Source organism: Aphis gossypii, unplaced genomic scaffold, assembly GCF_020184175.1.
Source record: "Aphis gossypii isolate Hap1 unplaced genomic scaffold, ASM2018417v2 Contig00637, whole genome shotgun sequence".
Classification (NCBI taxonomy): Eukaryota; Metazoa; Arthropoda; class Insecta; order Hemiptera; family Aphididae; genus Aphis; species Aphis gossypii.
The window spans coordinates 45,196-68,870 of record NW_026083205.1 but is presented as its reverse complement, the minus strand read 5'-3'; the positions used below and the strand labels follow the sequence as shown (position 1 = coordinate 68,870).

The window sequence follows — 23,675 nt, the reverse complement described above, 5'->3', positions numbered from 1 at the left end:
AAATGCTCTTATTGGTGTGTTTGACAAGATTTGCAATTATTGTCCAGGAATTATGTACGAAGTCTTTCGAAATGAATATGTAGACTTCATATCAAAATGGAAAGAAATAAAAAAAAAATATTGACTGTGTATATACTGAACTACAAGACTATGATGAAAATATTGATGGTAATAACAAAAACAACTACTATTTATAAATGTATTAATTTACCTACCTATTTAATATTGATAGAATAATTTTAATTTTTAATTTTGTTTTCTAGAATGTTCAAATGATGTAGTCATAATCCAAACACAAATGCAAAATATTGTGTAGTTTGTTGCTTTGATGTGCTTGTGAAGTACAACTTATACACAAATGCATATCCCAGTCTGTTTGTTGCGTATAAACTAATGCTGACATTATCCGTGACACAAGTAGGATGTGAAAAGAGTTTTTCTAAATTGAAATATATAAAAAACTACAAGAAATACATTGGGCCAAGACATTTTAGAAAGTTTCATGCTAATGAATGCTGAAAAAGATTTACTGAGTACAATTGATTCAAATGATGTGATCAATAAATTAGCTTGAGCCCGCGGATCAAATATAACAAAATTTCAATTAGTTTTGTTAAGTATTCTCGATTTTCATTTACTTCTTTTTGATGTCCTTCTGATAGCTTAGAGACTACACTACCTTTGGATTTACTTGACAAATAAGAAGCATACTTTGTCTTGTTGATTAAGTGTTGTTTTGAAGAAGAATGTGAGTTACACTTCTCTCTAATCTAATTGTCCATAAAAAGTAATGTCAAATTATTATTTACACAATAATACAGTATTGATTGACGAATTTCATGTATAAATATTATCAAAATAGAATACGGGTAATAATAACTACTAGGCATTCTTTAGCTATGAATGCATTTTTGTAGGTAACTGGTTAAAATAGTAGGTAACTTACTTTTCTCCAATTTTGAAACCCCTTAGTAGTGAAAGTGTCAGTGTCTTCATTATAATTTCTCAAACCAAATATTCGACAAAAACAACAAAATACCAAATCTTTCCTCACACTATATTCAAGCCAATCATAATTAGAATACAGTTTGCTTGAAAAAGACCTGTTTTGAATACCAAATTTGGTTTTGGAATATACCTAAAAAAACATTTTGTTAAACCTTGTTAAACATTTTGAATTTGTTTAGTTCAGGGATACTACCGTTACTTAAATCTAAAAAAGTGAGAAAAGTGACTTGATTTTTTTCACAAAATATCATATTGTCACTTTTAATTGAATGTTAACCAGATTTAAAATTGAATGATTAAAATAAATTAAAATGTTATGTTCAACTTAACTATATTATTACTTTGATTACAAGTTAGGTACCTAAGTCTCAGCTTTTAATGAATCAAGTTACATTATATTGTCATTAATTAATATAATATAATTTAAATTTAAATCAGTCTTCCTTGACCTAACTTATAACATAGTTATTTAATTGACTTACAATTAATAATAAAATAAACATTATTTATATTTTAACAAAAAATGTTAATGTTTATGTTTACAAACTTAATTATAAAGTACCCACTTTCAAATTAAAATAACAGTTATTAATCACAAAATAGTGACAATAACTGACTATTTTCATGAGAATGCAAAAAAAAAGTGACCAAAAGTAACTTGGTAGCAGCTCTGTTAGTTTGAAAACTTTTTTTAGTAAGAATTGAAAACTGACTTGTAATATAGGGCGTGCAGGTCCCGTTTTAATATCTCCTAAATCACTTGTAACTGACACATTTGGATCCACATTAATATGTTTGATAAATGTACTGTCATCTTTATCTATTACTTCTTGCATATCAGTCATAATACCGATATCTTCAGATTCAGAAGTTATACTGGAAGTACCTATTTTAATATAAAATTGATCATTGAATATAAACATGAAAAGAATTTTAAAAGTGTAAAACAATTTTTCAATATGATTGCAGTGGAACTTTAATTTTAGTTTAAAGACTATAGATTTTTACTTACTGGCAGTGGCAAATATTTCTGTATTAACTTCACAATTGGTTTTCTTTTTGTTACATTTATACTTTTCAAGTAGGTATCGAAAACATTTTAAGTGATTTTATAACTTGTTAAACAAAGTAACTCAAATAGTTATTTCAAATAAACATAAAAAACTTAACGGAACACCACAAACAAATTTACGAATCAAACTTTATCATTATATTTTTCTCGTTGCTCAGAGGTGGAACTGTGGCAGACCGCAGACGATAAATACAAGCAATTGCCCTGGTTTGTCACACACTCACACAGTTACACTGCAAATGCGCCCAGCGTTTTCGACGATTGACGAACGGCCGTCCGGGTGTGTGTTATCGCCACCGCTACGGTATTTACATGGAACATGTTCTATAGTATTTACGTTAACAATATCAAATAATCTAAATTTAAATTGTCACTTTGATTTAATTGTAAAATATTTTTATAAGAAGTGTTTACACCGATTATAGAATTACACGTTATTTTATTACTGTCTGCAATCTGCATACAGTATACAAAAACGTTTCATCACATGATTAAATGTAATAATACAATAAAAACGGTTTTTTATACCTGCCGACTATTAAAATCTAAAAAAACGTGAACAAATTTGGGGGTGCTAATTTAAAAACTGGGGGTGCTAAGCACACCCAAGCCCCCCCCCCCAAATTGCGCCTATGATGACAATATTGTCTTATTAAACTTAAACATGTCACCATGACAATGTATGATTGTTTAAACAATATATTTGTTAATTTAACAAATCAAAATGACGAAAAATTGATAATATATTATTAAAATAACACTATACAAATTGTCAAAATAATGCATTCGTTTACATTATATATTCGTATTAATTTTAGCAATACAAATCTATTTATATCCGGGATTTTCCAAAATGTAATTAAAATTATCATCGTAACAAGATTATTGTCATTTCATCCTTTTATATTATCTAATATAATAAGTTTTTTTTTAGTTGCAAAGATTTCTACAATTTGTACTGCTTAGTCGTTTAGTATTAATCTCGTTGTTTACTGATGTTTGATTATTAACTATCTAAGCAATAATGTTACCGGTACCTACACTTCAAATTGAAGCAGCGGCATTTCACATTGTATAAAGTTATCATTTTAGCACATTATAGTACCTGCGTACTTATCACGATACTTGTGTTTTAAAAAAAAAGTGTGAAGATTTTGTGTTCTGCAGTTACACACATACTGTGCAAGAATTTGAAATCTACAGACTACAGTTATTATTTTGTAAGTAATATTAATTATCTTTTTTATTTTAAAATTTGTGTACATAGGTATTTACTTATTATTGGTAAAGTCAGTTAGAAACTAATAAAGCACTCTACATCAGGTAAATATAATTTATATCTTATATATTTATATATACAATACACTTGATGTAAATAATTAGTATTAAATCACCTAATAAGTAATTTTTAATGTTATATTATAATAGTTGCTAATCAATTCCTAGGTTATTAAAACGAGTATTCTTTGGAGATTCTGCTGTTTTATACATTATTAGTTGTATTAGTTAGTATTTTGTGAGTTGATATTACTTTTAGTTAACAGTTTTAATTTGTTAGCTTATATTATATTGATAACTATAAGGTATCCTATCTATTAGTTTTAAAATGATTTGTTATGTTTGTGGATTGGACATTGAAAATTGGAAAGCATTAGTATGTCATTTTAAAATTTTTCATTCGTTAAAAAGTTATAGTACCTATACATGTGGTGAAAGTAACTGTAAACAATCTTTTCAGTGCTTAGCTACATTTAAAAGACACATTGATGTTAAGCATTTCCCTGAATTACAGTTAACTTCTAAAATTCCTGAACAGTCCTATACCAATTCTTCACTATCACCTCTTAAAAATTTTGAAAATGTTCATAGAAATAATCCTTTAAATGAAAATATAAATGCTGAAATTCCATTTAATTTTGAACTAGTTAGTGAATTATTATACAAATCAGCAGTTGAACTGGTTGTTAATTTACATAGTAATAATAATTTTGCTAGAGTAGACATCACAAATATTCAAGCTGGTATAGTAGAAAAAATTTTAACACCTATTGTGTCCATGTTAAAAAAAAGTTGTAGAAGATGAAATAAAAGAGCCTACTTTACTTTCTAAATTTCACAGAGTTACTTCAGTCATAGAAAATACTTTTCTTTATTGTAGTACTGAATGTCGTTTATTAGATTGGCTTACTAATAATGAATTTTTGTCCAAAATAAATCAGTTTACTATAAACAATGAAATTTTTCCAGTTCAACATCTTGGTGAAACTATATTTGATGAGAAAAATACAACAGGCGCTCTATTACCATTAAAATTTCAATTTAAAAAATATTTTGAACAAGGTGACAATTTTAAAAAACAGTTGACTCGATTAAATTTATATAAAACCAATGTATGTACGACTATAGACAATTTTGTTCAAGGAACTCTTTGGAAACAAAAGATCTCTCAGTATAGTAATGATAAAATTATAATTCCGTTTTTTTTGTACATGGATGAATTTGAAATCAATAATCCATTAGGATCTCATTCAACATTTCAATCCGTTTCAGCTGTATATTATAGCTTTCCATTAGCAGAAAATAGTTCTAAATTAACAAATATATTTTTAACTGCACTAGTAAAACACGTGGATCTTACATCTTTTGGTAATGACAAATGTTTAGAAAGCTTAGTAAATGAAATAAATATACTTGAAAATGAAGGTATTAACATTTCAACTAAAGATGGACGTTTCCATGTACATTTTGTATTGGGAATAATTCTAGGAGATAATTTAGGCTTAAATAGTTTATTAGAGTTCAGCAAATCTTTTTCTGCAAATTTCTTCTGCCGCTTTTGCAAAGCTCATAAATCAGTAACTAAATTAACGCATGAAGAAGATTTAACTTGTATGCGTAATGTTCACAACTATTCTGTAGATGTCGCTAGCTCAAATTTTTTAGAAACTGGAATTTATAGAGAGTCATTGTTAAATCGAGTAACTCATTTTCATGTTACTCAAAATTTTTGTATAGATATCATGTATGACTTATTTGAAGGGATTTGTCATTATAATGATATATGTCATATATTAACCTACTTTATTGATACAGCAAAACTATTTTCATTAGAAACTCTTAATAGCCGAAAAATGAATTTTAATTATGGGCCAATAGAAGTAGGTAATATTTCACCTCCTATTAAAATTGTTCATTTAAAAAAAAGACATTTGAAAATGTCAGCCAGAGAAGTTATGACTTTTGTTCATTTTCTTCCTCTAATGATAGGAGATTTAATACCAGAGAATGGGCATCAGGTATGGGCACTTTTCCTAATATTGCTTCAAATTATAGACATTTTTTTATCATACACACTTACTGATAATGCAATTTCTCATCTTCGACAATTAATTTCACAACATAACTATGTATATAACACTTTTTAATGATACCTTAAAACCTAAACATCACATTTTAGTTCACTATCCTACAATAATAAAATTCAGGTCCTCCTAGGCATTACTGGTGTTTTCGCTATGAGGCCAAACACAAGGAATTAAAAATGTATGCTAGAGTAACAACTTCCAGAAAAAATGTAACTTTGACGTTGACTAAAAAATTTCAGTTTAAATTTGCTCAAAATCTAATGGAATCAGAAAAAAATATTATTTTTAAAGATAAACATAGAGTTTTAAGTAAATATACTGAAATTATTAACACTATTCTTAATCCAACTTCATCACAGTATACTTGTTATACTGAGTTAAAATTTAATGGCATATTATACAAAGAAGGATATTATCTAACCAAAAATTATAATGAATTACATTTATTTAAAATTGATGAAATTATATTTATCAATCAACCTGAAATTATGATTTATATTTTGGCTAAAAAAATAAAATTGAATGAATTTAGTTCACATTATGAATCTTTTTATGTGAGTGGTAGTGAAGAAGTTATTAATGATTGTTTTACATGTGGTGTCAATGAATTTGATGGACCTCCCATAAATGTCACTACTGTTCCATCTGGTAAAAAAATGATACGTTTAAAACAATTTTATTAATTTGATAAGTTTTAATATATATATATTAAAGCATTTTTTTATTATTTTAATTTTATCATCAGAATTTTTTGTTGTTTAAATGTATATATTTATTTTTTATTGTTAATGTATTTATCATGTACTTATCATACCTATTTGAAAATTTAATAAATATTTTATTTGTACATTTTTTGTTTTAATTGCAGATTTGTATAGCAATTTTATTTATAATACTTGGTACAATAAATTTAATTTAAATTAAGATGGATGATTATACTCCTAATGGATCATATATTTTAAATATTGGAGAATCTTCTAGTTCTGTAAGTAGTAATAAATTAAAGTTTGCAAGACTATAATATAAATTAAAACTAGACTTCATTGTTTACTATTTTAATAAAATGCTTAGGAGTCTCTTGAACTACACGAACCTTTTAATGAGGAATTATTTATTAATCCAATTATTGAAAATATTCCCATTTTTGTAGCAGATTACAACTACCCAGTTGAAGATTTGACAAAATTGCAAACATTATTAAATTCATGGGGATTGAAATGTGTTTATCAAACATGTGTTGGTAGGAAAATTGCTATAAACTATAGTGCACCTATGACTTATAATAATTAATAATTATTATTATATTATTAATATTATTAACAATAATGTACTATAATATTAGATTAAATTCTTGATAACTGTTGCTTATTTTTCTTATTTTTATACAAACGCATTATTACCTTACCCAATGATTTACAGTTTATTCTATGTTGTTTATTTATGTAGATCAACTTATAGATATGACAACTCTTTCTTACATGAAAAGTGAGCATGTTCATAAACTTTTGTTCAAATTCCCACTTGGAATAATATTTAAGTTTGAAGCAGAATTAGAGAAATGGCAAAAGACAAAAAATACTCTAAACAATTGTCAAAATACAAATACCACTAACTCAATTAATATTTCTATAAACAAATCTAACACAGAAACTCTTACAAAACCACAAAAGTCAAGTCATAATTTAAGAGTTGATGAAGTTCTTACTATGTCTACTCAAGGTTCCTTGATACTTGACTATTTTAAAATACACAACAAATTGAATGATGGTATACGGGCAACATTGGTAGACATACTTATTGGACAAGTAGGTACTATCACAACAAATACCTATGTCTGTAAGTATGGCAGAATCTCTAGCAGACCAAATTGTTGCTATGTTTAAAACAGAAGTTAAGGTAATTTGATTGGTTTGTTCTAGTATAATTTAGGCGCTCAGCGCCAAAACTGCTTAACCCACAAAAAATCAAATATTGTATTATGTGTTAAAACGTTTCAGATTGTTATAATATTTGAAATCCACTATGGCCTATTCCACACAAAAAATTATTCGCTAGATGGCAGCACATTCTTTCTTTTGGCACTGTAATTATGAAAAATAATTTCAGAGCCATAGTGGCTCAACCCTATGCTAGTGGATTAGGCCATTTTTTCCTCCAAGAAAATAACTGATAATTTCAGAACCAGAGTGGCCCAACCATATCCTATTGGATTAGGTAAATTTTTTTCCATGAATAAAATAATATTGATAATACTTCCCGGCAAAATGAATGCAGTCATCATTTTTTATCTAAATACGAATTTTAGTTCAATATTATATTATTCATATACTCATGACAAAATAGTTCGTTTCAGTTGTTATTTTTTAATTCTTGTAATGAACACACAAGAAATAAACGAATATTTACAAAATGGTAAGTTACTTTATAAATTTTCATTATATAATATCATTTTACTTTAATATTAAATTGTATTAATACTGATGTCTGATATTGATGTCTTAGATACTGATGATGATATTTTTCAAGATTCTGGCTCAGAATACTTGCCATATGGATCGAACAGATCATCTAGTAGTGACGGAGGTTTTAGTGAAATTAATGATTTTAATAATGATATTTCTCAAGAAGTTGAAAACAATAAAACTACTCAAGAAGTTGACAACAATGAAATTACTCAAGACACTGGTTCAGATGAAAATACAGGGCCGATTAATTTAAAAACACGTGAGAGACTTTTAAATAAAAATAATTGGATAAAAAATGTGAGAAAAAGTAAAAGGGCTCGAGGTGAAGCTTATATTGGAAGTACAGGTAAATGTGTGCTTGCCAAGACCTTTACACCTTATGTATGTAGTTGTTTACAAAAATGCCATAATTTGATAAACGAAGCCAAACAACAACAATTGCATAGTCAATATTATGATTTAGGAAATTATGACCTACAAAGTGCATTTATAGCTGGATTAATCAAAAAAATAAACAAAAAAAGGGTTTATACAAAAAATGTTGATAGTAAAAAAAAATTTACAATGATTTATTATTTACCCATAGATAATGGGAAAGAAGAGAGAGTCTGTAAATCTTTTTTCAAAAACATATTTAGTATTTCTGACCGAAGAATTTCAAGAATTTTGGCTCATAAAAATATTTCTACTACTCCTCCTATTGATCAAAGAAGTAAACATACTCCACATAATAAAACAAGTAATTTACAAATACAGGCAGTAGTAGATTTTATAAACAGATTCCCTTCTTATCAATCTCATTATTCTAGAGAAAAAAGTGTACACAGAAAGTATTTGGCTCCAGACCTTAATATTAATTGCCTGTACAAATTGTATAAAGAACAGACTGCAGAACCAGTATCCTTGTTTAAGTTTAATGATACTTTCAATAAAAAATTTAACTTACATTTTCATCCCCCTGTTACTGATAGTTGTAAGAATTGTGATAATTTTAATATAAAAATGAAATATGCTGTTAATGACGAAGAAAAACAAAAAATTGAAACTGAAAGAGATTTACACCAGAGAAAAGCAGAAAATGCCCGTGCAGGTATGCGTATAGATGGACTTTTAGCAAAAGAAAATAATACTGTTGCATGTATCGCTTTTGATTTGATGAAAACATTGCCTACTCCAGTATTGTCTACTGGTATATGTTATTATAAACGTCAATTATGGACATACTGTCTTGGAATACATAACCTTGCTGATAATACTGCAAAAATGTATGTCTGGGATGAATCAGTAGGATCTAGGGGACCTCAAGAAATAGGTTCATGTATTTTACACTACATTAAAAATTTTGTAACAGCAAGTAAATTAATTATGTACTCGGATCAATGCGGAGGGCAAAACCGAAACATCAAAATGGCTACCCTTTGTAATTTTATTGTGGCTAATGACAAATATTGTGTAAATGAAATTGATCGCAAATTTTTAGTGAGTGGCCATTCCTTTTTACCGTGCGATCAAGATTTTGGTTTGATTGAAAAACAAAAAAAAACATCATCAAAACATATTTGTACCAAATGATTGGCATAGTGTAATAAAAAATGCCAGAAAAAAAATCCCTTTCATATTGTAAATATGACCAAAGACAATTTGTTTTCTACCAAATCACTGGAAAAACAAATTGTCAATAGAAAGAAAAATGAGTATGGTGATAAAGTTGAATGGCTCAAGATTCAGTGGCTGAATTTTAAAAAAGAACAACCATTTCAGATAAATTACAAATATTCAAACACTCCAGAAGTTGAATTTAACTTTGCAAACATAAACAAAAGAAAATCAAAACTTGAAGAATTCATAAAAGATTTAGATCTATTATATCCAACAGGCCACAAAATAACAGTGTTGAAAAAAAAGATTTGATGGATCTGCTTCCCTATGTACCACCAATTAATCATCAATTTTACAATAGTCTACAAACAGATGGTAATAACACCATTGATGGGTTACCAATTAATTTTGATGAAAGTGAGGAAGATGAATTTTAATCTGAACTATAGTAAGATATACTGTAAAAAGTTATTTTTATTTTATTTTATTAAGTTTTCATCATATTGTTTTTTTTAAATTATTCTATACCTATGTGATTATAATGTTATTTTTTTTTTAAGTTTAGTAACAATCATATTTTGTATTGATATTATACTATTCTGAAAACTGTATTACCTATGTGATTATAATGTTATTTTTTTATTTTCTTGTTAAGTTTAGTAACAATCACATTTTTTATTAATATTATATCATACTGAAGACTGTATGTGATTATCATGTTATGTTTTTTATTTTTTTGTTAAGTTTAGTAACAATCACATTTTTTATTAATATTATATCATACTGAAGACTGTATGTGATTATAATTTTATGTTTTTTATTTTTTTGTTAAGTTTAGTAACAATCACATTGTTTATTAATATTATTCTATAAGTACTGAAGACTGTATTAAGTAATTAAAATGTTAAAAATGTATAGATACTAAATTTTCAAGTTGAAAGTAAGATAAATTAAACTGAACTATTTTTTTTTTTTTTTTATTAAACTTAAGCCCGGCGACTAAGGCCATTAGCTGTTGTAGTGGTTATGAACTGTGGTAGGGGTAAGGGTTGGTTGGATAGGTTGTGTTTTTACGGTTAGTACGGTCGGTTTAGGAACACGTGTATGTGTGGCAAGGTTTTTGCGCACTACGTACCCAGGTGGTCACCCATCCGAGTACTAGTGGCAGCGGCCGTTGCTTACTCTTAACCACATGAGTGATTAATTTCAGCCACTGCACCGCGCCGAGCCACATAAACTGAACTATTGTTACACACCATAAAAAGTGATTTTGATTTTTTTTTTTTTAAGTTTAGTAACAATCATTCTACACTAAAGATAATTACAATATGTTATTTTAAAAAAGTTACAAATAAACTTATACAATTATTTACATAGTATTTGCATGTTTAGTGAATTTAAGTGAATAACAAATTTCCAATAAGCTGGCCTAAACCACAGAAAATTGAATTCAATAACAAAATTTCAAAATTCATGATGGCCTAACCCACATTAAAACTTAACAAACATCAAATTGGCTTGAACCTTATAGATGGTTTAAAAGGCAAAAATGTATGCATACTAATGAGTTATTGTCATTTTCCTTGGAGTGGATTTAATATGAAAAAAAAAAATGTTGAAAAATAGTCAAAAGTTTAAATGTCCGTTTTGCGCAATTACACTTTTGTGGGTTAGGCTGTTTTGGCGCTGAGCGCCTCAATTATTATAAGAGTGTAAAACTAATAATTATGAAACCTACAGGATACATATTTCATGAATATCAGATATAATAAAAATCCCAAAGGAAAATTGTACGCCAAGTATTACAATTCTGTAAGAAACATGAAAAATACAGAATTAATACTTACACCAATCACCAAAAATCAAACAATGAACGAGAAAAAACAGAAAAATGGCTGGATCGAAAAAGAATTTGGTATAACTTTTATACATACTATTTATCTATTAATTCTTACTTTATTTATAATGATTTTAATTATTTACAGTATCTGAAAGTGGAATCTAGACACGCGGTAGCGTGTCAAGCCAAGTTCTAGCTACAGAACTAGCGAGCAGCACCGTGTGTAATATTACACGAACCATTTGGAGCCACTTTTGACCCCCTCATAACTCAAAAACTATTCCACATAAACATGTCAAATTTGGCTCATATATTGAGACTTACGAGATACGTATGTTTTCCAAATTTCATAAACATACCTTAAACCGTTATTTAGATATTAACGTCCCAAAATCGTCATTTTTATCACTGACTGACTTACCTATAGATCAAAATTCTAACCCAGTTCCAGATGACCTAGAAAGTTCAAATTTGGCATACAGATAGGTAGTTAGGTTAATACAAAGGAAAAAATCAGAAACTTGAAGATTTTTAATTTAAAATTTTTTAATTTTTTATCAATTGATTTTATTATAATTTTGCAATTAATTAACTAATTGCCTCTAATTTAATGTAGTGTTGACTTAAATTGAAAAATTAAATTAAGAAATTTAAAAAAAAATTAAAATTAAAATAATAATAAAAAAAAAAAAATTAAATTAAATTAATTTTTTTTTTTATACTTATGTAGGAAAATACAATAGTTTATTAAAAACCATTTGGAAATTATTTTAATATGATTTTTATAGCTATTAATAATTTACTTACAAAAAAGTAATGATATCCCAACAAAACATATATGTAAAATGATAGCCAAGTTCAATTAAATAATATGCTTTGGTTGTTGACTTCAACGACAAAAGAAGTGAGATCTAAATGGATGCCAAGTTCAATGGTCAGTCCTGAAATTTATTTATAACAACATAAAATATAATTTCTTCTTATCACTTAGGATAATGTTTTGAAGCCTAACGTCTGACTTGGCTAGTTTCCATATACGAATTATGTTATAGCCTTCGCAAGTTCTAAAGTTGTAAGTTCTTTTTTATCCTTCTAAAAATTTGGCTTGCTGGTAGAAACTAGCTATCGAACACAGTGCTCTTCCATGACTGTTTTGGTTGGTACTTAATAATAATTCGTATATGACAACAAGCCAAGTCAGACCTTAGGCTTCAAAACATTATCCTAAGTGATAAGAAGAAATTATATTTTATGTTGTTATAAATAAATTTCAGGACTAACCATTGAACTTGGCATCTATTTAGATCTCACTTCTTTTGTCGTTGAAGTCAACAACCAAAGCATATTATTTAATTAAACTTGGCTATCATTTTACATATATATTTTGTTGGGATAGATTCTATACTTGATATTTTGAAGTATAATGATACTACATTTCCAGAGTTAGAATCAAATTGGAGAGCTACTGTATTTTATCGATTATATTATTATATATTATTAAGAATTCTCATTCAACTAGGGAAATCTTAAATAAATGGAAACAATATAAAGTCCCTTATGGCCATAAATTAGTAAGGCATTTAATACATATTGTGTTATTAATTCCCATTATTCATACAACATTTTTTTAGATTGATATTGATTACAATATTTTATTTCCTACTGGTATTAACATATATCAAGACTTCGAGGAAAAATCAGATAAAATATTTAAATTATTAAATGAAAAAATCAAAGATTTAAACTGTCGAAAAATATTGGATACCTTAAAAAATACAAATGAAATGAATATTAATGACAGTAAGATATATAATCAAATTTATAATAACAATAATGCATTTTTATTCATAAAAAATATATTTATAGATGTCAAAAATGGTGTATTGATATATTTGCTACATGCTCTATGTGCTCCCACTTCAAAAAAAGTTACCAGAGACGAACAGGGAAGAAAGAATCTGATAAATATTCCAATAAAGATTCACAAGACAGCTTCATAGTATTTGGTGAATCTGTAGATATAATGCAACAACATTTAGAGCAACTTAAAAGCCGTAGAGACCCTTTCCAACCTTTTATTTTAATTGTAGGAACTATTTTTTCTCATAAAGAAATATTAGTGTAGTTCGACTCAATCATGTACAAAGTGTATTCTATACTAAGATCCATTGAAGTATGTTATAAGGTTTTCCACTTGTTCAATTTGGAATATCCATGGCAATCATCTATTGTATGGTTATTCGTTCAAAATTAGTTCAAATTTTATCTGATTTAAACAATAATTAATTTTTTTTATGTAAATTAACTTTTCATCAACATGTGTTTTTACTATGATTTTTATGATTATTTATTGTTTATACTAAAAAGGAATCAGATTTTAGATATCTCATTAATATCTAAAATATTATATTAATTAAGTGATTATGATTTATAAATAGATTTTTTTTTTTTGTATTATTATTATAATATAATTAAATTTATATTATATTTTATTAAATATCTTTATGTATGTGAAATAAGTAACTAAAGTTTTGGATTTGTTGATTTATTTTTGTAATAACTCATAATAAAATTGAAATACTTAAAAATATATATTATTATGTTAACCTTTATTATTTAACTTAACTCAACTATTCTAACAAGATAATTTTAATTGTAATAAGATTATTTGTCATAACAATTATATTTCAAAATACAATTTTAAAAATGGACTCATTAATACAACAATTTTGAGTTGTTAATCCAAAAATTAACATTATCACTTTAACAAAAAAAATTGTTGTTTGTTAGTATTAATTATGATTATGATGAGAAGAATATTTTCAATGTAACAAGAGTTATATTTTCATTTGAAAATAGTAGTTATTAATTTAACAAGACTATTGTTAATAATATAAGATTGATATTCATAATATTATTATCATATCATCAACTAAACATTTGTTGGTTTGACAAAAATCTTGTCGGCTGAATAGTGACAAGAGAATTGTCAAACCAACCTAGTTTTTTCTTAATATGATCAGGATTTTTTTTCACTGATAAATAATGTACCGATACAATTATAAAACATTTTAAATTTATTAATTAACATTGATACAAGACGTGTAAAATTCCTTATCCTCAAAATTATTCAAATTTCAAATAATACACTGAAAGTTGAAACTATGAAACTATGAAAGAAATAGAATAATAATTAATATTTAATAGTTAATATTATCAATAAAGTCAATACTCATTATAAGTTATAACCCGTCCACACCGTCAAGTTTATCTTGGTCATCGGTGACTATTACGATTACTATCTATATAATATTGTAAAATAATGTCAACTGCGTTAACGTTTGTGACATCAGCAGATAATATATTGGACGAATTATATATTTATATATTATATTCTTTGTTTATATTATACGTGTTTTCGAGTTCGCTATAATGTTCGAGAATTATCGTACAGGGAAAAAACCCATGTTCTGCTCGGCGATACAAGTTACAAATACAATATAATATATATTATTATATATTATATTATTGACGCAGTATTTTACAACCACTGAGACAGTGAGACGCTGAACCACATTTTGCTTACGATTGTGACTTGTGAGTGTGTGACTGATGTCAATATGTGACTAAGTGACTTATTAGACAATATTAATATTAGTTATTATTATTACTTATACGTTTATTAATTATTACGCGTTCGGCGACGGCAATATCACCAAAAAATACTTCGTTTGCAGTACCTGCAGTAAAATATTCGTCCGTTTTTGAGTAAGTACATATTATTATAATTAATAAAAATAATTTGTTGTATTGTTACAAAGGTTTTTAGTCATTTATACAATAGATATTATAATCTTGTTTTATTGTAACGCTATAAGCATTTAAATATCATAAATTTACTTTTTAATTATATACATCTCATTAACATTAGATGCTACTAAATATTATACATTTTATCTTTGATTGTATGTACCTATGGCTAACACATTTTATATTGTACATTGGTATCTATTGTAGCTATATAATAGATTTTCTTTTCCCAATAGGGTAGTATATTGATAAAAATATTATTTATTTTTCTTAAAAGGCTTTTAAACCAAAAAAACAATATGAATAGAATGGTTAGTAATCGTACAAAGAGAAGGCGGATGAGAGAAGAATTAGATACGTATAATTTTGTTCCAATCAACGATTCTGAGAACAATTCTATTAATGAAATGCCAGTAGATATTGATAATTGCCCTAACTTAAGTGTTAATGAGAATGAAACACCTCCATTAAATACTATAATATCTGATATGGAAGATAATTTAGAATTAGAATGTAGGAATGATAATTATGTTTTAAATAATGAATCCGGTAGTTCATCATCTAGTAATTCATCACATCATTTTATAACAAAATATTATTGTATAAATTCTGAAATTGCTCAGTGGGCATTGTTTCATAAAATTTCACATACTGCTGTAAATGGTTTATTAAATTTATTAAGAAAACATAAATGTTTTTCAAATTTACCGAAAGATGCCAGGACAATTTTACATACTAAATCAGTTCAAATACAAAGTGTTCGTTAAATCGTTAAATTTGTATTATTTTCATTTTAGATGACAATAACATGTTTTGTATGAATGATACAAGTATGAAAAAAACTATGAATTTACCAAAACATAGTAGTCATTCAAAAGTTAAAAGACAACTTTATGATTTAAGTTCTTCTGATGAAGCCGGTAATTTATTATTTTTTTTATGAATTATTTTAAATTTATAATATAATATTCTTTCTTTATAATCAACATTTTTAAATGTCAATAGAACTATCAACATCTGATTTTGTAGTCCTGCTGTAATCAAATCAAAGATGCAACGTACGTACAAGAATATAATTAATTCTTTTTATTGTGAGAAACTAGGTTTTTCTACTTTTAATTTATAATTTCCTCATCAGCATGCCACTGCTCCTGCCAATAAATACATTTTTATGTTTAAATAGGTATTCACACTTATTATAAAGACTTAAACTACAATTATTTATTATTTCCCAACAGGTCGAGTAAAAGAAATGCACCAAAAACCTGATGATCGTAATCTGCTATCATTTATGCAATCTGAAGGTATAATTAAAACAAATTATTAATTTTTCAAATGTATAATGTTACTTTAAATATGTTTGAATATAGAAAAAAATGTTGAAGTGTATCAAACTACATCATCTCCATTTAAAGTATCTAATATGGGGAATAGTTTAAATAGATCTGAAATTATCGGGGACAACATGAATTTTTCATCTACATCAGCTATTACACAAGGTATATTATTATTAATATGGCATTTAAAATTTAATTAATTTACTTTATGTAGTGTAAAAAAATAAGTTGAATTTTAGTCTATCCACACGTTATTTGTTAATAAAGGTTTCATTTTAGAACTTAAAACTTAATTATTTTAATAACATATAAAAAAGTAGTTGAATTATTGTTTTATATTATTCATCTACCCTACATAAATGTCAATAATTATATCTTCATACTTCATATAGTGTTCACTTTTTTACTTTTATTTTTTTAGCTTGTAACATAAAAACACCAAGCATGAATAAATCAAAACAAAAGTATCAAAATAATTCAGTTAGTATAGTGGCATCCAGACAACCATTATCATCACCAATAGATTCATCTTTAGGAGGTAAATTTAAAATATACTTATAATACTACAAATAGTTTTAATATACATTTTTTTTGAATAGATACAGTAAAAAGAATCCTAAATGTGGTTTTAAAAATAAGGTATGACTTAGAAACTTTGTCCCAAAAACAACACCATATAGACCGAATAATTAATGACATGAATTTAAAAATACAAAATAATGAAACAATTACAACAGTCATATATTCTAACCAAGTAGACGATTGTGATTCTTCACTTCCTATTTCCATGAAGAAGAATTGATTGAATTTGAAACTAAACTGCTCGACAAAAATTTTAAGACAAATGTGGTATGTTTTTAAAATATAAAATATGTTATTCAATACATATTTTTTTGTTACATAATATGTTTTTAATTTAGGTTAATAGTCTTAAACGATTAACAAGGAAAACTTTAACTTCAACAGTATGCCAAATGTTAAGAAAATTATTTGATGATGAATTACTTAAAGAATATAGCTACGTGGGTCAGAAAAAAAAAGAATATTTTTTTCTTTGAAAATATGTACAGTTATATTTGGTAAGCATTATTATGTTTATATAATATTATATATATATATAAATCAAATAAATTATTAGTTGAAATACCTACAAATTATAAAAATATTAATATGTATTAAGTATTAGTTTTTAATTATTGTTCTACAATTGTTTGTTCTTTTAAGAAGCTGTAAGAAGGACAAAAAATTTTGAAACTCAATAGATGCAGAAATCGAAGCTCCTATTAGTTCATATAGCTGGCGCTGCATTTAGAAACAAAAAATATGATGCCTGACCATATGTTTTGTATAATTATCAGTTTTTTTTATTTACGTATAAGGTATATTTTAATGAAAGTTTCAGAAATATTTAATCACATTTTGTTTGTTCATACTTTTATTAAGTTATTATTAGCTAGATTTTCATAAAGTTATAACTATTATTATATATATACAAAGAAATTTAAACTTTTAAGTTGTAACTATTGTAAGTATATAATATATTTATAAAAAATGTTTCAGTTTAATAAAATTATAATACAATAATGCATATATTATGTTGAATGATTATCTATTTCCTATCCTGTGAGTCTGACAAAAAACTATTAATTTATGAATGGAATTTACTAAATATAGGTGAAATGAGTCATCCTTACCTCTTACCTATATACATTTATGCAAACAAAACAAAATGTGTCATGAAGATACATGTCTACGAGAAGCTGACCTTATATATTTTAATGTTCAATCCAATTTGAACACCGGGATTTCCATATTATGTAAACATATATAATAAAATAGTATGATAAAAAAAAAATATTAAAATTAAATACTTTAAATATTATATTAATGTTTAAAAAACAATTTTATAATATTATTTTTAGAATATTATAAAATGTTTTTTTTCTAATATTTTAAACACAATATAAATAAAATATTATAGTAATAATGCACACCTGGCCAAATAATAATACTATAATATTACAAAAATATTTTTATTTTCTATTTGTAATGAAATAAAAATGATCAAATAATATTACTCATTATTTTTGTAATTATATAAAAACATTATTATAATACGTTTTTGCTATCTGGGATAGTTAGATGAATTAGTATCATGTGAGTGTAATAGTTGGTCTTTTGATGCATTACAGTTTTGTTGATTACTTTCTGACACAGCTGTTAAAGTTTGTTCAACTAATATATTTTTCTCCATCAGAGATGTTTAAGGAGTCGATAGTTCATAAACATCCTGTAATAATTACAAATATCACATCTTAATTTATCTAATTATTGAATAAATTTTGTTATATTGTATGAATTACTTCAAAAAATGGTTTAGGTGGACACTCATCACCAAGAGCAAGCAAAGCTAAATTATAGCGATCATCACAATTAACTACTGGACAATTTGAAAATTCTTTTGAGTTTGGAAAATTTTTTTTTCAAAAAAGATTGGTGTTTGCAAAATCCCCCCTGTTGACCACTATAGCAACTACACCAACTGACTATAATATTAACCTCATACATTTTTTTACTATCTTTAGTACTAGGCACGTTATATATCATCTATTTTCACCACAGTGCATATATCTACCGTTGACATTCGTGTAAGCTGCATTTTGAAATGGCTTTTTGGTCTTCTGTTATAAGCAAAATCTAACAAGTGGTTGATAAAATATTTATCTTAAATTATAGCAATAAATTCAATAAGTGCAACTATGTTATAAGCTTTCATACGTTCCAAAACAATTTCTTTTAAAATACGAATAGAAGCTTCAGAATAATTATTTGTTTGATTATTCCGTGTTATTAGACTATTACTATTTTTATAAAACATAGACCACTGATTGCTTTTTTTTAAATTTTCATGCAAATGATCTTTAAATTTTTGATTATTTTCTTATTGGTTAATGTTATTCATAGAATCTTGAAACTCTTCATCAGTTTTAGAATACACCACCAGGCAAATACAATAGTATAGGGCAGAGGTTCCCAAAGTGGTCTATATCGACCCCCTGGGGTCGATTCTGACCTTCAAGGAGTCCATGTCAACGAAAAAGAAAGTTGGGGGTGCATCATGTGTAAATAGGGGTCCACGAGCGTTATAAGTCAAAATGCGTGTGTCGTAATTTTTACGAAAAATATGTGTGTGACGAAGATAACGATTATTATAACGAACATTGTCGATAATGACTAATGGAGTCTACGGTGAATATCGGAATGTTAAGATAAGATTAAATATACACATTACACATTCAACCGTATATTTTTAGGTCTCACAGTACCATAAGAATGGTTGTTTATCGAAACATGATATCGGTCAACGTCGATGGTCGGAATATATATTACTGTACGTTTTGTAATTTAGTTCATCCGTGACAGCCGTCGTCGTCGTCATCGTCATTGTTTGCCATTTTTCAAAGTTTTATTAATTCATAAATCGGTTGATTTTTTTACAAATATAACTGCTATTAATTATGGCTGAATCTAAAAAGAAATGTAGGCAATATAGCATTGATTATTTGAAGTTCGGCTTCATTCCATCATTGCCGGACAAAACCCTACCTATGTGTCTTTTATGCAACAAAGTCTTAAGCAACGACGCTATGAAACCATCCAAGCTAGAAGATCATCTGAAAAGGTGTCACCCTGAAAAAACACGTAAAGAATTAAAATACTTTCAAACACTGAAAGAAAAATTTCAGAAGAGATCCGCGATGGATAGTATGTTTGCTGCCACGTTAAAAAAAGACGACGATGGCTTGCGCGCGTCTTACAATATCTCACTACTCATAGCAAAATCAGGTAAGCCTCATACTATCGGGGAACAACTAATTTTGCCAGCCATTGAAGAGGTCTTAAAAACTGTTTTACACAGACCTGCATATGATATACTTAAAAAAATTCCTTTAAGCAACAATACGGTTCAAAGACGTATTGATGAAATGAGTCATTATGTTGAAAGTTACTTGTGTAATTATTTGCAAGCAACCTATTTTTCAATACAACTAGATGAGTCAACTTTGCCTGGTAATGAAGCACTATTATTGGCATATGTTCATTTTGTTATGGACCAAGAAATCCATGAAGAACTGCTATTTGCAAGAACTTTGACTACAGACACAAAAGGCGAATCCATATTCAATGTTTTGAAAGATTATTTCACGGAAAAAGCAATCCCTTTAACAAATATAATATCAGCAGCAACAGATGGAGCACCTGCCATGGTTGGACGCTATCGTGGTTTTCTAAGTCATTTAAAACAGTATGTACCCGGGCGCGTATTTCCGAACCCTAACTGAGCTGGGGCACTAGTGCCCGAATCCGGTTAGACTCCGTAGGGCGCGTCTTCACTACGTTCCCTAACTGATTTAGGGCACACTAGTAAATATTCATTTAAAAGCATACTTTTGTACCTATATTAATTATATTTACATAATAATACATTAAATTACAAACCATACAATATTGTTGTCATATATGTATATATATATATATATAAATATACATATGCTATATTCATCTTAAAATATTAGGCTTGTACATACAGTAATTAGTACATATAAAATATATTCACAACACACATACCATAATTATATAAAAGTAGTTACTAATACAATATATGTCGTTAGTATATTTTTTTTCGTACCTAACTTAGTATTTTTAAAATTAAATAGTGTAAATGTATAATGCTATTATAAAAACAAAAAAGTATAATAAATAATTCAACTAACACATTAATTTATGTTCCATATAATTTGGATTATGTCAATTTAAAAAAAAAATGAAGAAATTTATACTATAACTTTATGCCTAGTCAATTACATAATAATACATTAAATATTACAATATTGTTATTTATTTACATTTTAAGTTTTTAAGTCAGTGCGATTTGGAGTTACATTTATTATCGTCGATATTACTAGCTAGGTTTCTTTTTCTTTTTTTGTTTGGTGGAGCACTTTCAGTTGGTCTCCCTGCTTGTACTCTTTTTGAACCTAAAGTCAATCCTACTTTTCTTCTAGCAATTGAAGTCGGCTGGACTCCAATTTGTCGACCTCTCTTTTTGTTATTCACCTAAGCCAAAAATGAAAGTGCTTCAGATGAACTCGTTATCGCCGATAATTTTGTCGTCAGGGAACTCATTATTTTATGAGTGTACAAAGTATTTGATTCTAATGCTAAAGTGGCTATTCTATTTAAATTATCTTTGAGGTTTTTGGTTATTTCCAATATTTTAATACTATTATTTTCATCGACAGATGCATTATCTAAGTTTAATCTTAATTTATTAGAATTTTCGGATACAACCATACCCTCATCAAAGTTGTCTTGTGCCTCAGTTTCATTACTTAATTTGTCATAATTTGCGTCCAATTTATTCATATTTTGAAAAAATGTTTCATCAACATTGCCAATCGCTAATTTGGCCAACACAACTCTATCATCAAAATTTAGATTCGGTGAATTTTGTAATTTTATCATCTTGCCAAAATACAGCGCATTGATGTTTGCAAAATTTTCCTCCTCTTCCAGCTGAACAATCACATGTCTCATTCTCAATGTCTACTGAATAAAACATATTTTCGTCTATAGATGACGCTACATAATATAAATGTTCATTTTCTTTTTTAACAATAAACCCTTTGGACAATTGGCAAAATGTTTGGAAGTGGAGTTCTGGTTTACTTACCCGCACATTTGCATATTTTAATAATCTCCGCCTATGGTAATCTTCCAAAGTATTTCCAATAAAATCAACCAGCGCCGCTGCATTAAAAGCCTTACACCTTTCAAGAACTATGTCTTTAAATACACGTATTGATGATTCAACAATGTTGTTGGTGTTGTGTCCTCTAGTTCGAAGTGTAGACCTATACGCAATACACCATTCTTTTTTACGATTTAAAAGCGACGCACAATGGTTTTTAAATCTTGGATATTTTGCTGAAGTTGAATCTGTTTTCATTAATATGTCTACCATTTCTACTAAATTTTCTTCATTATCTGCATAAGCAACACTGCGGAAAAGCTTCATCAAATGTTTTCGGTCTTGATTAACGATTTCATGTTTAGAGTCCCATAACCAGCGCCACATAGCCTGAAGAACGTGAAAAATGCACAGAAGTAAATTTGAGTGAGGAAAAACTGATTTTAATGCATTTCTTTCGGCAGAGCTATCATCAGTCATTATAACAAGGGGTTCTCCTCTTCCTCCGAATGCAGTAGGTCCTAATACTGACTTTAACTGTTGTAATGTAAATAAATAACAATATTGTAATATTTAAGCCTAATATTTTAAGATGAAATAACTAAAATGACTCATTTTTGGTTTTCATAACCACACAACATCAAAATATATTTATTACTACATTCAAAATCTAAAATATTTGCAACCAAACATTAAATGTGTATTTATTAAGGATTTTTTTTTGTAATTTAACTAAACAACCACTCTCTCCCAAAAAAAATTCTGAATATCACTGATGTTCATAAAAAAAAAAAAATATGCAACTATCGTCCTCAAACACCGCAAAAGTGTACCACTAAAGAATGTGTGTATACACTGAAGAATAAGTTTATTAAATATATTATGTCACAGTCAAACTAAGCATTTTACTAAATGACCTTTGGCCTTTGACAAAATGGCCTTTCTACCCGTGTCTTAAAGTGTCAAAGTGTCAACAATCATGCTTTGGTATACCAGGTATATATTATGTATATTATGATAATATAAGGTATTATGAATTATGATAACTACATGCAATGTTTTTAGAAAAATTGATTAACCATGCCTTTTGCAAATGCGTCCTAATTGAGATATAAAATATTTGTTTCAAATTAGAATATATGGCAATATTTAAATATAATATATCCTAGACTGACAAATCATCTCCGTTCAGAATCGTTTTTCATATACAATGATACATATCATTGCATTCAAATTTAACCTACCCTAGTCCAAGGTTCACCCCACCTCCTAATGTACAGCAGAGCGGTACCCACTTTACCGACTTTTTTTAGTACCTAACATTTCGTAATCACAATATAATCATCTCGTATAATATATATTTATAACCTGTGGTAAAATCATCATTGTATAAATTTTCAATTTTTCAATTTCCAACCTAAATAAAA

General features: G+C 27.1%; 1 protein-coding gene, 1 long non-coding RNA gene and 2 pseudogenes across 2 annotated transcripts; 3 read left to right on the top strand and 1 right to left on the bottom strand.

Moving 5' to 3' along the window:
* Positions 1–3,686: 3,686 nt before the first annotated feature.
* LOC114121034 (uncharacterized) lies at positions 3,687–13,603 on the top strand (annotated as a pseudogene).
* Positions 13,604–16,921: 3,318 nt separating this feature from the next.
* Positions 16,922–17,559, top strand: LOC114129988 (uncharacterized). Its single transcript, XR_007606748.1, has 3 exons — positions 16,922–17,034; positions 17,096–17,345; positions 17,417–17,559. It is a non-coding gene; the product is annotated as an uncharacterized LOC114129988 (long non-coding RNA).
* A 1,062-nt stretch (positions 17,560–18,621) lies between these two features.
* LOC126554896 (uncharacterized) lies at positions 18,622–19,374 on the bottom strand (annotated as a pseudogene).
* Positions 19,375–20,014: 640 nt separating this feature from the next.
* LOC126554895 (protein ZBED8-like) lies at positions 20,015–20,839 on the top strand. The gene has a single exon (XM_050209895.1). It carries the CDS (start codon positions 20,015–20,017, stop codon positions 20,837–20,839), a length of 825 nt encoding a protein of 274 aa, XP_050065852.1.
* Positions 20,840–23,675: the final 2,836 nt, after the last annotated feature.

Coding starts and splice junctions, on each gene's coding strand:
- LOC126554895 (XM_050209895.1), top strand. CDS start 20,015: ATGGCTGAATCTAAAAAGAAATGTAGGCAATATAGCATTGATTATTTG.